The sequence below is a fragment of the Rhamphochromis sp. 'chilingali' genome, assembly GCF_963969265.1.
Source record: "Rhamphochromis sp. 'chilingali' genome assembly, chromosome: 12".
Classification (NCBI taxonomy): domain Eukaryota; kingdom Metazoa; phylum Chordata; class Actinopteri; order Cichliformes; family Cichlidae; genus Rhamphochromis; species Rhamphochromis sp. 'chilingali'.
This window is the reverse complement of record NC_137939.1, coordinates 34366365-34381124: the sequence shown is the minus strand read 5'-3', so window position 1 is coordinate 34381124 and position 14760 is coordinate 34366365. Positions and strand designations below refer to the sequence as shown.

The 14760-nt window shown below is 39.6% G+C and overlaps 2 protein-coding genes across 3 annotated transcripts; one reads left to right on the top strand and one right to left on the bottom strand.

Moving 5' to 3' along the window:
- Window positions 1-4396: 4396 nt before the first annotated feature.
- On the bottom strand, window positions 4397-10867 carry uxt (ubiquitously-expressed, prefoldin-like chaperone). 2 transcript variants are annotated; one of them, XM_080898830.1, is made up of 8 exons: window positions 10553-10867; window positions 10235-10427; window positions 8744-8869; window positions 7346-7427; window positions 6192-6259; window positions 5900-6007; window positions 5263-5326; window positions 4397-4908 (listed from the first exon to the last, which is right to left on the bottom strand). In XM_080898830.1, the coding sequence occupies exons 2-8, from the start codon at window positions 10276-10278 to the stop codon at window positions 4846-4848; spliced, it is 555 nt and encodes a 184-aa protein (XP_080754956.1). In that variant the 5' UTR covers window positions 10279-10427; window positions 10553-10867; the 3' UTR covers window positions 4397-4845. The 2 variants fall into 2 exon arrangements, with proteins under 2 accessions (XP_080754956.1, XP_080754957.1); XM_080898831.1 differs by having other exon boundaries at window positions 4398-4908; window positions 10296-10427; window positions 10553-10852.
- On the top strand, window positions 9512-14760 carry cdk20 (cyclin dependent kinase 20). Its single transcript, XM_080898828.1, has 8 exons — window positions 9512-10200; window positions 10341-10454; window positions 11029-11217; window positions 11446-11567; window positions 12156-12218; window positions 12845-12968; window positions 13671-13826; window positions 14043-14760. Exons 1-8 carry the CDS (start codon window positions 10126-10128, stop codon window positions 14232-14234), a joined length of 1035 nt encoding a protein of 344 aa, XP_080754954.1. The 5' UTR covers window positions 9512-10125; the 3' UTR covers window positions 14235-14760.

Below are 14760 nucleotides of genomic sequence, written 5' to 3'. Positions count from 1 at the left end.
AGCAATAATCTCAAGCACTAATTATTCATAATATTCACTTTATAAGAAGTATAATATTGTTTATAATAATCAATTAATTATAATTTTATCTTTTTATAAAACATCAGGTAGATTAAACTACAAGGTCTCTGAGAGAGCTAAAAAAAAAGGTACTTAAGGAGGATTTAGGTGTTAGTATTTATGGTGTTAGCATACAGACTCAATTACATTATTACCTGTTATACATATTTATAGGACAGTGTGACATCATCAATAAGACCAAAAAAGTTTCAGTTCAACTTTTCAGCCTTTGCATTGTTTGACTTGTTGGAGGCGTCTCAGACTTCCTGGATTGTAGGAAATGTGCTAATCCTCCACACTGCTCGAATCATCACCCTACACTGTGCTGTAAGAGGGGCCAAACAAAGCCCCCCCTGTTTAAATCCTTGGTGACAAAGTCTGTAATCTGTTACACTGATGAGATCGGGTTCCTTTCTCTGTTGAACTTTCACACCCAGAGGTGGAATGTCTTTGAATAATTTATGTAATCTGGATGGAGAGAAGTGTAGTCTGTGGACGGTTTTGAACGTGAGCATTTATAGAAGTACCACCAATTTTTTCCAAAGATTTTTCCCAGACTTCATCAGCGATCTGAGCGTCCACTTCTTCATTCCAGTCTAGTCGGAATGATCCCGAGGATGGAGCTTTACAGCTCCACTGGAAGACGTCTGATTATTCAGGACACTGTAAAGCTGCATGAAGAGGTCTCTGTTCATACTTTGGGACGTGATTTTTAGAGTTGTTTCAAACTCTAAAAATGAAAATAAATGCAAATGTGAAAACTAAAACGTCTGCTGTAGCTGGCCATCAATACCTCATACTCTTACCCTTCTGCTTCTAGACTTTAAAGACGAGCTCCTCCAGACCTGCTATACATGATTAAAGCATATCAGTGTGTCAGCATATAGATTTTTGTCAGTATAGTGAGCATCTGAGACCAGACTTTTAATGGGTGTTGCACTCTAGGATTCTCACTGTAAAAGTCTAACTGTTCGGGAGTGATGTGAGAGACGTCTGCCTGCAGGACATGTGTTCAATCCACAGCCAAACAGCCATTTTCATCTAGGTTAGTGCCAGGAAATCAACCACGCCACAAAGATAATGTATTTATATATCAGCAAAGTATAATTCAGACTGGGGGAAACCCAAGCCACCTTCCTGTTTCCTGAAAAGCTCAAAAAAGTCCAAATGTGAGCGTGAGCCTCACTCCTGCAGAGTGTCCTCTTTGGTCTCCTCTCAGTATCAGCAGTTTACTGGAGTATAAAGACTGTTTTTAATAACATATGGCAAACTTAAAGGCAGATCTTCTCACTTGTTACACCCAGGTGGTGTTCTAGTTCAGCAATGTGCTGCAGATTTGTCTTTTTGTTGTGAGAAATGTTTAAATAAATTCCCAAAGCATCGCAAGCAAAACGGAATATTTCTAACTGTTTCTAATTTCTTTTAAAGACCTAAAACTAAAATACTGTAGATCTGCAATACATCAATAAAAATAACGAAAATGACTAAGATTAAAAAGCTTTTGGCTCCTGAAGTTGAATCTTGAAGGTTTTACATCGATAAAAGAAGGATAGAGAGAGAGAGAGCAAATGTCCACAGATCCTTTCTTGCAGTGCACTGGGATGACGTCTTTCACTCAGAGTAACAGGGTTTGAATCTTGATTTCAAACTTGACGTCGTTATTTTGTTTTACAGCGACTCTCATTAAGGATTTCTTCTAAAGACGTTGGCTGAAATCACCTCCTCCTGTCTGACTGCAGCTAGAATCGACCACATGCTGGCCGAGCTCTGGCCATTCAGTCGGCATCACATCTTTCTCTTTCTTTCCCTCTGCTTCTTTACGCCACTGCCTCTATTCAGCATCCAGTTTCCATGGCAACAGGTTCTTTATGGCGCTGCATCTCTAAAAAGCAGCTGAGCTAATGGCCAAGCACCGCTACATCTTGTTTCAATAATCGTTACATATGCTGAGGGTCTGTTTGTGCGTCAGTTCGACGCACAATCGCATCTCATCGGAGGATTTCCAAAAGTATGTGGACAGTGGATCACGTGTGACCCTGCTGCAGAGATTTCCACCCGTTCGGAGCAGGATGTTTCTGTTCTGGCACAACCTTTTATCTCCCAAATGAAAGATTTCTTTCTAAGATTATTCAATTATTTGTTTAATAGTAAGAACCGTGTAGAGAAGGACCCTCATTTCTGACAAACTCACCTGGTCTGTGAACATTAACAAGCTCAGCAGCACTTCACTTCCTGAGGTTGCTGGAGAGGAACTGTGTGCATGGCAAACTGCTGGTGGCCTTTTATTATGTGTAGAAAGCATCCCGGTGTACTGCCTAACAGCCGGATGCTCTGCAGCAGATAAAAAGGGTAATCAGAAGGAAATAACAAACACATTACCAAAGACTGCTGGCTGCACACTCCCCTCCCTACAAGAAGCTGTTAATGCAAAATATCACCTTATAATCACTAAATATGATTAATAATAATAATAAATTGTATTTATAAAGCACCTTTCAAGACACCCAAGGACACTGTACAATAGATAAAAACACATAATAGAACAATGACGAACAATAAAAAAACAAAAGCACAAGATAAAATTAACAAACAGTGGGCTCACAGTGAATATGCAAATTTGAACAGATGGGTTTTGGGTTGGGATTTAAACTGGGGGAGAGAACCAGTGTTTCCTTTACCTGGGGGCAGAGAGCTCCACAGCCTGGGAGCAGAACAGCTGAAAGCTCTGCTGCCCATGGCGGTGAGGCGGAAGGAAGGCACAGAAAGCTGGATAGAAGAAGAAGATCAAAGCGAGTGGACAGAAAAGGTGGTGCTTAACAGGTCAGACAGGTAAGGAGGTGTGAGGTTATGAATGGCCTTGAAGGTGAGCAGAAGAAGTTTTCTCACTCTGGACTCTGCTTGACCTGTTGCCCGGTGGTTGAAGGTAAAAGTCCATCAAAACAAAGGCAAACAGTGCAGTTACTGTCTGAAATCGAATACTGTAAAGCACTGTCTCTTTCATTCTTGACACCTTAATATTGATCATTATTTATCATCTTCTGCTGACTTTTCTTTTTTTGAGACAGAACTCGCACTCGATTTTTTGTATTTTATAATGTGATAACAACAAAAGCATTCTGATTGAAATAATGGTGGAAAGACGTGAGTCACAGTCGCTGTACTCATCTTTTAAATTACTCCATATAAATGTTATATTAGTAAAATATGTTTTTTTAAATCAGTAAAATGTCTGAAACATATTTATAAAAATAAAGTAGAAATAATTAAAAAGTACTAACATAGAGAAAATTGTACTACGTTTGTACTAACAATAAGAAAATAAGACAAATATGGACACATGTTCAGCAAAATAAATATTTCAAAATATTAAAATAACTGAAACTTGTTTTGGAAGCTTATTAGTCCATAGAATGAATGAACATCATTTAAAAATATTATTGAAAAAATTACTGACATGTAAAAAGTTTATCATGAGGAATAACGTACAAAGGAATAGTACAAAAAGCTCAAAGTGGGGAGAGCCAGAGAAGTGTGGCAGTACAGAGATCCAAATATGGCCAAAGCTGAGCGTGAAGTGGGGACAGGGAGGAGGCGGGGGGCAGAGGAGGCTGTTTGAGCAGCAGACTGCAGCAGGTGGGAGTGATGACAACAGCCAGGGCTGGTCTGGGAGCCTCTTCGGCTTCCTGTCGTGACATCATCAAAGCGAAAGACGTGTTGCTTAGTCCAGGAAGAGAACAGCAGTCGAGAAGGAAGATGGTGGGAATGAGGCAGCAGGATCAAAGAGAACATGAACTTGGACCGAACTGTGGAAACCAGAGACACACCGTGTTTGGCAAAGGGGAGTCACCAGCCCCATTCCTGGAGGATGGCTGACCGCCGTAGAAGAGGCCGGCTGTCAGCAAGCTGAATGGAGAGCAAAGTGTCTCCCAGTGGAGGCCGGATGAGGAGGTGTTGTGTCTAAAGCCTTCAACTTGTTGGGCATTAAAGAGAAGATTAAGGAGAACAGACATCTGTATTACCACTGAAACACATGAGAAAACTTCAAGATGGCTCAAGAGAGAACCAGGAGAGGAGAGTAACCACCCGTTAATGTGGACCCATCCTGGTGTCGGATCAGCCTCAGCAGGGTTTCCAGGAGGAGGCTGGACGATGCTAAAAGTCCTGAAACACCTGAATAAACACATCATTCTCAAAGAACTTTAGAAAACAGCTAGTCAGGGGAAAAAAAGTGAAATCCTCAAAGATCAGTAAAACATCCAAAGAATTTCTATGAAAACCCAGGAAACACCTTGAGCACAGGTCCAACAAACTGAAGGAAGGAAAGCTGTCTGGATCATTTTCACAAAACAATTTATTTCAAACTCCAAACAGTGAAACATCACTCACTTCCTGTCACATTGTTTTCAACCTATGAGATCAGGTTTGTTTGAACCTGAATTTGTCACATTGACTGAAAGTGTCTGTTTAGAGGCTGCAGGATCATCTCTGAGCAGCCCCCTTTTCAATGTGACACTGAAGACAACAAAAAACAGGAATATTCTCTGATTTTCAACAGACGAGTTTCACAAAGACACAAAGTCACGTCGAGTGTACGCGTTTCATGACAGTGAGTTTTGACTCTGAGAAGGCTCAGGCACTAATCCTCCTCTTCAGCTCTGTGACGACTTTCAGGCTTTAGACCTGAAGTCTTTCCTTCTCCTCGACCCTGTTTTCCCAAAGCACACCGTTGACATCAGCAGCCGGCTTTCGTTAACCCGTCCTCTGCAGCTGGTCAGGCGGGAAAGTCTAAAAAACGTCTCCTCTTCTGCTCTCTGGCAGGTCGCCCAGGCCCTGCAGCTCCCTCAAACCCTGAGGAGGGAAACATAAAGAAGAAAAGAGCAGCCAATCAGATTCTTTACCTGCTTCTTTAACATCTGATCATAAATCAGATAAATTGACTATTTTAACCCTTTTGTCACCAGTAAATACTGAAAAACAGTTTTTTAACTGAACATATTCAAATCTGATCTTGATTATTTTTCATCAGGTGGGCAAAACTTTTTATTTCCAGTTCAATGTTCAAACTTCACTGACTGTAAAATCCTCAGAAATGAGTAACAAGTTATTTAGTACTTAAGTATAAGCCAGAGGAAAACTCCTGCACCCAACAGAAACTATTATTATATAAAAACTGCCCTATAATCCGCCTGAGAAGAAACTGACCTCCAGCACCATGCGGATGTGGGCTTTTATTTTGGCAGAGTCTTTTGTGAGCTGCTCAGTGAAGCTGTAACACAAACACAGGGTTAGCATGGCTAGCATCTCTCATTCAGAGAAAGTGACAGTGCTAGCAAAGAGCTAACATGAGCTAGCTAATAGACAGTCTGCAACAACAAATCATAAAAAAATAATCAATCATAATAATAAAAATTAAAAAAAAAATCTTACAAAAGATATAAAATAAAAAAATAGCAATAATTCCAATAATTCTAAATAAATAAATAAAACAAATAAAACATAATTTTTAAGTACAATAAAAACAGGAATTTGTCAGAAAAAAAAAATACAACAAAAATATCAATGTTTTAAACTGGAAAATTTAAGTGTGAAAAAAATACTTGAGAAATATCTAAAGATAAAATTAATAATAAAATCATAGATGTTCAGAAAACCCACCAAAAATATCTAAAAACAAAATCAGGACACTTCAAAATAAATAGTTCTAACATATTTTTTTCAAATAATTTCACAACAAAGTGAAATCCTGACCTTCATTTGAAACATATCTGAAACAATTAAATTTTTATGCTTTTTTCTCCTACTTTTAATCTTAACAGTGTTACAGTGACAATGAACTCACGCTGTAAGCTGACTCGTCTTCTTCTCGATGAACCTCAGAGCCTCGTCGTGAGTCATCTCCACAAAGAAACCGTAACCAACGGCCACAAACATCCTGGATGAGTCCTCGCTGATGGAGGAAAAGAAAACGAGAACTGAGTTTAAACAGGAAGTGAATTCCTCTCGGAAACACAGAGCACGGATCCTCTAGCCTCTCTGGAGTCTCGCAGCACATTTCATTAGCCTAAATGCAGCATTTGTGCCTGTTTGAATGCAGAACAGCTGCTGATGACCTTCGTGTGTCAGCAACTCACACTTCAGCCTGAACGTAGAAGTTACAGCCAAGATCAACGTCAGTCTTCAGCTGCTGAGAGCCCGCCTCCTGCAGGAACACAAAGAAGAGTGTGACTTTCATTCACTCGTGGAACAGGCGGCCCAAGCTCAGAGAAAAAAAGCACTCCATCTCAGCATCTACAGGCCTCAGTTAGCATGTTAGAGGTTAAAGTTCATGACATGACAGTTAGAAAAGAGACTGAATGAGTTTGGCTTGTTTGGAGGGGTTTCCACAGAAAAATATATCAGTGAATATGTAAGGAGCTTGGAAAGAAAAGCGACTGAAGACGTTTCAGCTGGAAAGCTTCTTCAGTTCTAAGACCAAATAGTGGAGAATTCAAAATATTACATCACATGAGCCAAGGTGTGTGATGAGGCACACGATCAATAGTCGGTCAACGACCCTCTTATGGGACAACTCCCACTAGGACTTAAATACCTGGGACTCTCCACTGTTTGGTTTTAGAACTGAAGAAGCTTCTTGGATGAAACGTCTTCAAGAAACTTAAAGAAGTTGAGTCGCTTTTATTTCCAAGCTCCTTAGATTGCCATGACCCGGATGACTGAAAACCTACACAGACATCAATGATTATGAAAATTATTTTAAAAATATCTGAAAACTAAAATTAAAACTTCTATCCTCTAAATAAAATAAAAACAAATAAAAAAGTATCTTTTCAAATATCTGAAAAGTGGAGGTAAAATGTCTGAATGTTTTTTTTTTTCCAGCTGTAGTTTCAGGCTCTTTGATCCAGACGATGGAGGTTTGGGTTCACAGCTCTCGGCCTAATGAGCCACACGTATTGATCTGCTGGATAAACAGCTGCAGTGAGGCTCAGCTGTATTGATGGAGGTGCGATAAGCTCCTCCACCTTTCCTCACAGAAGAGTGTGCTGAATTACAGAAACAGCTCACACAGAGAAGCTACAGAGAGAGATGTCTATATCAGCAGAGTTCAGTCTGCAGCTCATTAACCAGCAGACTGAAGCGTTTAACATTAACAGAGAATGACAGCCAGCACAAACACTTGGGAATCACTACAACGATCTCCAGTTTAATGTGGAAATCTCTTCTTTTCTAAACTGAAAAACCTACAGGCCTTCAAAATAACACAATACATTTTGTGTGCGTTTACCTGCAGACTCTGTATGGTGTTCTTCAGCTGCAGGTACTGAGAGATCTTCTCATAAACCTGATCCCTCTGCTCCACCACCTTCCTGCCAAACGACAGCCGTCACTTGATTTACAGAGAACATTAACGCCTTCAGATGGACCAAAATAATTCAGCTCTTTAGTCTGTGTCACCAAACAGTCAGATGCCAACCTGAAGAACCACATAAATACCTGTAAGATTAGATCTACCCTTCTTATCCATCACACATGTGTACTTACAACAGATTCAAACTCATTATTGTATCCTTTCTATATAACTGAGCTCCTTCTTACATGTAGTTTTTAGATTTTTGCACCATTTTGTTCTGTAATTGTACAAAGTAATTTCTGTATTTCTTTTCTTACACCCTAATAAAATTCTCAGTGTTCACATTAAACACAACCAGTCGGGTCTGTGCATGTACAAGTAACCCATGTGAACCAAAGGCTAAGGCCTTAGATTCCTCTAAATACTTTTCCAAGTCTTGAATCTGTATGATGTCATTGAGAAGAGATATCCCTAATATAGCCCACCCACCTGCTGTCTGAGGAGCTACACCGGTCATGTCAAAGGCAAAAAAATTTTATTTTAGTAATAATTAGTAGCTTTGCATGATTACTATGAATCATGCAAAGCTACTCTAGTGTCATAGTGTGCAAGAATAACAATATAAAGCTGTAAATTAACATAACTGGATGTGCTTCGCACTCTGTTAGCTCATGCTGAGCTCTGCTCTGCAGTACTGGCTACAGAATGTGAAGCAGTACGGAATTTAAGATGTTTCCTCTTAGTGTGGTCAAAACACTCCAGTTCTGTCTGGTTTGTTGACCCAGTTGTTGCAGTGCTGGCACAGCAGTGACATGTATGACAATCCCACTGTATTAAAAACACATTGCACGCAAAGGCTGTCTTGACAACGTCTACATGCCTAAATGCATTGAGTTGCTGGCATATGAATCGCTGATGAGATATTTGGGTTGAGCAGGTATTCCCAATAAAGTGACCTGTGAGTGTAAGTATTTAATAATCAGTCTGCAAGTAATTAAGGCACAGAGGGGGACCAAAAATGACACCAGCACTATTATACAATCAGCAGCTGTGAGACTTGACATTTATTAGGCTGTTAATTAAGCTTTAAATTACTTTAATTTGTAGTCACTCCTCATTGACCTTCATATCGCCTCTACTACCTGCTCAAAGTCTGCCAGGAAAAAAATCTGAGTTCATATCTACATCTATCTATCTACACAAGTATTTTGCACTACTTTAACTACAGATTACATTTCTTTTACTTTAGTTTTTAAAGTTCTGTAACTGAATAAAGCTTTCTGTACGGACATAATAAACTGTGTTCAGACATCAGCGGTAGTGTCTTCTTACTGTAAGTCTCTCTTCAGGACTTCATTGATGAAGGTTTCATACTGCAGCACCTTCTGGTCCACGTTAGGTCTAGCTGTGGCATTGTCGGGAGCAGACATTTCTTCACTGTCTTCTCTTTTAAAGAAGCTACAAACAACAGAAAAAACATCCGGTTGAGCTGCAGATAAAGTCCAGCTGCCAACTACCCGATTTCTCTGTCGTAAACGTTAATGTTTCTGGACACCAAACTCTCCGGCTAGCATGCTTAACACAGGACGTAAACACGCCACTCTACACCGGATGGGAAGAAACTGTGAACAAGTACTTCCGGGTTTCAAAATAAACCCAAAGAATAGATTTTGTGAGAACAGAAAAGACAAAACGACAGCAAACGCTTGTCAACTAATGATAGCATAAATTCGGAATTTCAAAAAAAGCCTTACTTTATTTTTTTTTAATATACTAGAATAGAAAGCCTTTTTCGTTATGTACAATACCAGTACGGAGTGAATAATTTTTTATTCTTTATCGTGCTGCTGTAAAAAAGAATTTCCCAATTGGATTCAAAAAAGTCTGTCTGTCGGTCAGGGAAATTAGAAGGATTTGCCTGAGCAGATTTTAAATTTTAGACACATCAAGTACATCTCTATACAGTTCAAAAGACGTGCTTTATAAACTAGGGTGAAAAACAAAGTTGAACGTTAAAAAAATGAAACAGCGAACAAGAACAACAAAAAAGAATCAAAAATAAAATAAAATAAAACATTGTTTCTGCCTAATGCTTTCTACCTGCTCTGGCTCTATGGTGGTCCTGTCTCATGACGTCACTGTAAACAAACATGGCAGACCACGGGCGGATCTGTAGCACGAAACAATTATTAAAACGTCCTAAATGAAAATGCGTATTAAAAAATTACATATCGTCGTTTTTGTAGTTTCTTTCTTAACAAGCGTGCGTGTCTGCGGGAGCAGAAGTTAAACAGTAACAAGTTTTAAAATTTTAGCTGGGTAATCGGAGTTAAGACGTTGCCAAGGCAACGTTAGCCAACAGCTAGCTGTCTCAGGATTTATTTTCTGAGAGACTTTTCTTTACAGCTGTTTGTTGTTGCATATGTAATACAAGCCGAATGTAAGTTAACGGTTTCAACTTTTACTGGGCTTAAAATAATAGTTTAATAACTATATCTTATTGAGAAAACGTGCGCAGCATCATGAACAGCTTAATTTATGAGTGAAGTTCGAGGTTGGCGTTCCTCTCTCTGGTTTTCTGCTCCAAGGAGCTAATCTGTACATCATTGGGGGTTTACTTCAAACCACTCTTTGAATTAAAAAAAAAAATCAGTGAGAGTTGTGACCAGATTAAATCCAGATTAACTGAAGCTGTTTTACACGCTCATGAAAACATGGAGCAGTACAACATTCTGGGTCGGACAGGAGAAGGCGCTCATGGCATAGTCTTCAAGGCCAAACATATTGAGGTGACGGACTGGTGCTTTTATGTCTGCATCTTACCTCATTTCTTTCCCCCCCTTTTCTTTGTGTAATCCGATCAGCATTAAATTTGGAGTCTAACCTCAGCGGCTTAGAAATGTGACATGGAAATGCTCTTGTGTGTTAGACAGGGGAGACGGTGGCTCTGAAGAAAGTGGCTCTGAGGAGGCTGGAAGACGGCATTCCGAACCAGGCTCTGAGGGAGATTAAAGCACTGCAGGAGATCAAGGACAACGAGCATGTGAGTGAATGTGCAGAGAGTTTTTACAGATAAGAGTCATTTTAATCTTAAAATTTGATTAGTGTTTAGCGGTGCGGTGGGTAGCACTGCTGCCTCACAGCAAAAAGGTCCTGAGTATGAGTCCCTTCTGTGTGGAGGTTGCGTGTTCTCCCTGGGTTCTCTCCGGGTACACTGGCTTCCTCCCACAGTCCAGAAACATGCAGTTAGTGGGGTTAGGTTAATTGGTAATTCTAAATTGCCCATAGGTGTGAATGTGAATACAAATAGTTGTCTGTCTCTATGTGTTAGCCCTGCAACAGACTGTCCAGGGTGTACCCTGCCTCTCCCCTATGGTAGCTGGGATACACTCCAGCTCCCCTGGTGGCTGGGGGGATATCACAAACAAGATATAACAGAAACCAAAAATTCGTACATGGAAAACATAGACAATCAGAGCAGAGCAGCAAGAACAGAGCCGAGCATAACAGACATGTTAATAAAAAGGAGATTAGGCTATATGAGAAAATTATAAGAAGCTGCAGAGTGTCTGGAGTCTGAAGGGATGCAGGACTTCTTTCTGTGACTTCCTCCTCAGGTGGTGAAGCTGAAGGACGTCTTTCCTCACGGTACGGGCTTCGTCCTGGTGTTCGACTTCATGCTGTCTGACCTCTCTGAGGTCATCAGGAATTCCCAGCGCCCTCTGACTCCTGCGCAGGTCAAAAGTTACATGATGATGCTGCTGAAGGGCGTGGCTTTCCTGCATCACAACAATGTCATGCACCGGGTGAGCGCAGCTAACAGTTATTATCATTAATGAGTCATCTGACTGTTTTCTCAGTGAATCCTGCGTTTGTAACAAGCAACACTTAAACATACAAGGATATTTAAATACTGTTGGTTATTCATAATAAATGAAAAGCTGAAAATATGTGAAATATGTGGAGAGTTTGGGTTTCTTTTGCTTTAACAAAATAAATCAAACCATTATAAAGTGACGTTTGTGTGTTTGCAGGATCTGAAACCAGCAAACCTGCTCATCAGCTCCTCAGGCCACCTGAAGATTGCAGACTTTGGTCTGGCCCGGCTATTCAGCGAGCAGGGAGAGAGGCTGTACAGCCACCAGGTGGCCACCAGGTAAATATGACTTTATTTAGCAGCTAGCTTTAGCTAATCAAAATAAAATACAGTATGACTTACCAAAAGAACTCAGTGAGGTACAAAACACGAAGAGCAAAATGCTCATTTAAATAGAAAAATGACAGTAAAATGAAAGATCTCGAGTGAAAATTTAAATGCAATATAATGAACCTAAAAGTAAGTACTTTTGTATATAAAATGCAGTAATGCAGTATCTAAAAGGCTGAATGTAATACAGAAAATGGCTCTATAAAGTAAAGTAGCACTAACACAGCATTAGCTTTAGTGCTGCTGGGAAAAATCCACGTGGTGACATGTAAAATGCAGTCAGATGATACTTTAAATATTCACTCAGACTTGCTTTAAAGCTCGACTGGTGAACAAATGTGTCACAGAACAGATTCACATATTCAGATTTGAGGTGCTCATTACGCCTGTGAATAATAATCATGTTAAAGTCGCCATGTCATGTGACTTGCTGGTTCAGTTCATTCTAAAATAATCACCACTTTCAACTGGACATCAGTACTTTATCAGTAATGTGCAGTAAATGTGCTCAGTTATATTTGACCACTGTGTGTTTAGATGGTACAGAGCCCCTGAGCTGCTGTACGGAGCCCGAAAGTATGACGAGGGAGTCGACCTGTGGTAAGTACAACCCTGAAAATGCTGCTAAAAGTAGCGCCCACAGTATTATTTTTTTGCTGTTGTTCGACCATTACAGCTTACATTACATTATATAGATTTACATTACATAGACTTACATTTAACCAGGCATTCGAGGCTAATTAGTGTGATTTTTCACCTGGCTCTGCATTTATATTATGTAATTATTTTATATCTGTAATTCATATTTTATATTGTGATTTTATCTGTATCATGGTTTTACTGGAAAGCACTTTGGTGTACTTTGGTCTTTAAATGTGCAATACAAATAAATTTGATTTGATTTGATTATCTACTGTGAATCCTCCGCTGTTTAGCTTTTACTCAATAAACCTGGATGCTTTTGTTTCTGTTGTGCATGCTTGTATTCTTTTCCTGTATCAGCGTATTTTATTATATATTATTCTTTAACATACTATGTAACATGGGACCATGTAACATAGAAAGAGTAAGCTTTAGCTTCCGTACACTCACTCTGTTAGTGTTCACAGTTCCTGCTCAGGTGTAAATGGGTCCAGTGATCAGAGATGAACAGCAGGGGGCAGCAGCAGTCTGAAGTCACAGCTTTCTGTTTAGTCCGTGTGTGAGTGCTTGTGTGTGTGTTTTAGGGCAGTCGGCTGTATTTTTGGGGAGCTGTTGAACTCGTCTCCTCTGTTTCCTGGAGAGAACGACATCGAGCAGCTCTGCTGTGTCCTCAGAGTGCTGGGAACCCCGACTCAGGACAGTTGGCCTGTAAGACACACACTGGTTTTTCCATCACTTCAGGGGACGTTACATTAATATACATTCATTCTCTTAGGGATCTTTTTGTATTAGGTTAAACTATTAAGCTTTATATCAAATTATCATCTCACACATTCTGCCTTTTATATAAATTGATATTCTGAAAATGTAAACACAATGAGGATGCCTAATTTCCACATGTATTCACTCAGTGGCAGTGTTTACTCTTTCATCTTTGCACATAGTGCATATAAATATCCGCCGATATCCATGTTCATTAAATTTAAATGTGCTAAAAAGACGAAATGTGTTATTTTTTAAAAATAATTTTTTTAGTGCATAGTCTACATTATAATCATCATCAGTATATTATTATATGTGATAGGCCTGCAATCATCTGCCTGAAATATTGGTTGGTCTCCAGTTAGCTTTATTTAAAATGTTTAGTTTAAGATTAAAGGAAATCCAGTAGACTAGCAGTAAATTATGATAAATATGTAGAGAAATTAAACTGGACCTAAAATTGATCCTGTGTAATTTACTCTAAAAACCAACAACTGTTTGAAGTCTGGTGCCATTTTTGTGGTCTGTGTGAGATTTTATCTGAAGGCTGAGGTAAAATAATGCTTTAGTTTAATTTTGTCTTGTTCTTTTCTTTTATGGCTGTGAAACTGGTTAAAACATTTTAATCCCTCTCCTGTCTGTCTCCAGGAGATAGTGGAGTTGCCAGATTACAATAAAATCACCTTTAAGGAGAATCCAGCGATCCCATTGGAGGAAATCATCCCTGACACGCCCCCTCAGGCAGTGGACCTGCTCTATAAGTTCCTGGTGTATCCATCTAAACAGCGCTGCTCAGCCAGAGAGGTAAGAAACCTGAAGCAGAGCTTAAGTTTAAAAACGGAGTTCCTCAGGGCTCGGTCAGAGGTCCTCTCATTTTTACATAAAGAATCATTTCTTTGGACATAGCCGTTATATTTTCCCTGATCACTGTGGTCTGTTTATCACCCATTATCACTCAGATAAAGGTTAATAACCTGATTATTGATCGGTGCTCTCCATGTCCTCTCCTCCTTACTGCAGGCTCTCCTCCATCCATATTTCTTCACTTCACCAATTCCTGCTCACCACTCAGAGCTGCCCATCCCTGAAAGGGGAGGGCGACCCCCCCGCCAACGTTTCCAGGCTCCGCCCACTGACTTCTCAGTGGACCTACCATTGCAGAACAGTATGGTAGACCCTGCCCTAATACATGGATACGCTTCCTGCCTCTGAACTGACCGCTGATCTTTATCATCTCTCAGCTGCTCTTATACCAGTTAATCTTGTTTTATATATTTATTTATTATCTAGTTCTGTAACTGTAACTTCGGTCGTTGCTGTGCTTTTTGGAAGTCGAATTTCCCAGAGGAACCCACCCGAGGGATTAATAAAGTTCTATCTTATCTTATCTCTTAGTTTACTAAATCCTCTCCTTCGGACTGAATCCTCATTGTTTTATGAACTTTAGCTCACACAGAAGATTTCTGACGGTCTTTCCTGAGCCTGAACCTCTTCTGTAACCACTTATAACCGTGAGAAAATGACCTAATACAGTTAAATTTCCACAAACTGAATTTATCGACTAAAAGGAATTAATGTTTAGCTCCACTGGGTCTCCATTTGGTAAAAGGATGGAATAATGAAAAAAAACACCACACAAAATCAAGCAGATTTTCATTCTAAAAATATTTGTTTCTGTTCTGTTTATGAAACATGTTGTGAGTTTTATTTAAAGTAAAGTGTGGAGAAGTTGGGTTGG

Bases quoted from the DNA above. Each gene is read 5' to 3' on its own strand.
- uxt (XM_080898830.1), bottom strand. From the start codon at position 10,278: ATGCTGATCGGATTACACAAAGAAAAGGGGGGGAAAGAAATGAG. The intron at 5,327-5,899 runs GTGAGTTCATTG...TTTGTGTTACAG, and splicing joins AAGACGAGTCAGCTTACAGC to CTTCACTGAGCAGCTCACAA. The intron at 4,909-5,262 runs GTCAGTTTCTTC...TTCCCTCCTCAG, and splicing joins ACATCCGCATGGTGCTGGAG to GGTTTGAGGGAGCTGCAGGG.
- cdk20 (XM_080898828.1), top strand. From the start codon at position 10,126: ATGGAGCAGTACAACATTCTGGGTCGGACAGGAGAAGGCGCTCATGGC. The intron at 10,201-10,340 runs GTGACGGACTGG...CTTGTGTGTTAG, and splicing joins TCAAGGCCAAACATATTGAG to ACAGGGGAGACGGTGGCTCT. The intron at 10,455-11,028 runs GTGAGTGAATGT...CTTCCTCCTCAG, and splicing joins AGATCAAGGACAACGAGCAT to GTGGTGAAGCTGAAGGACGT.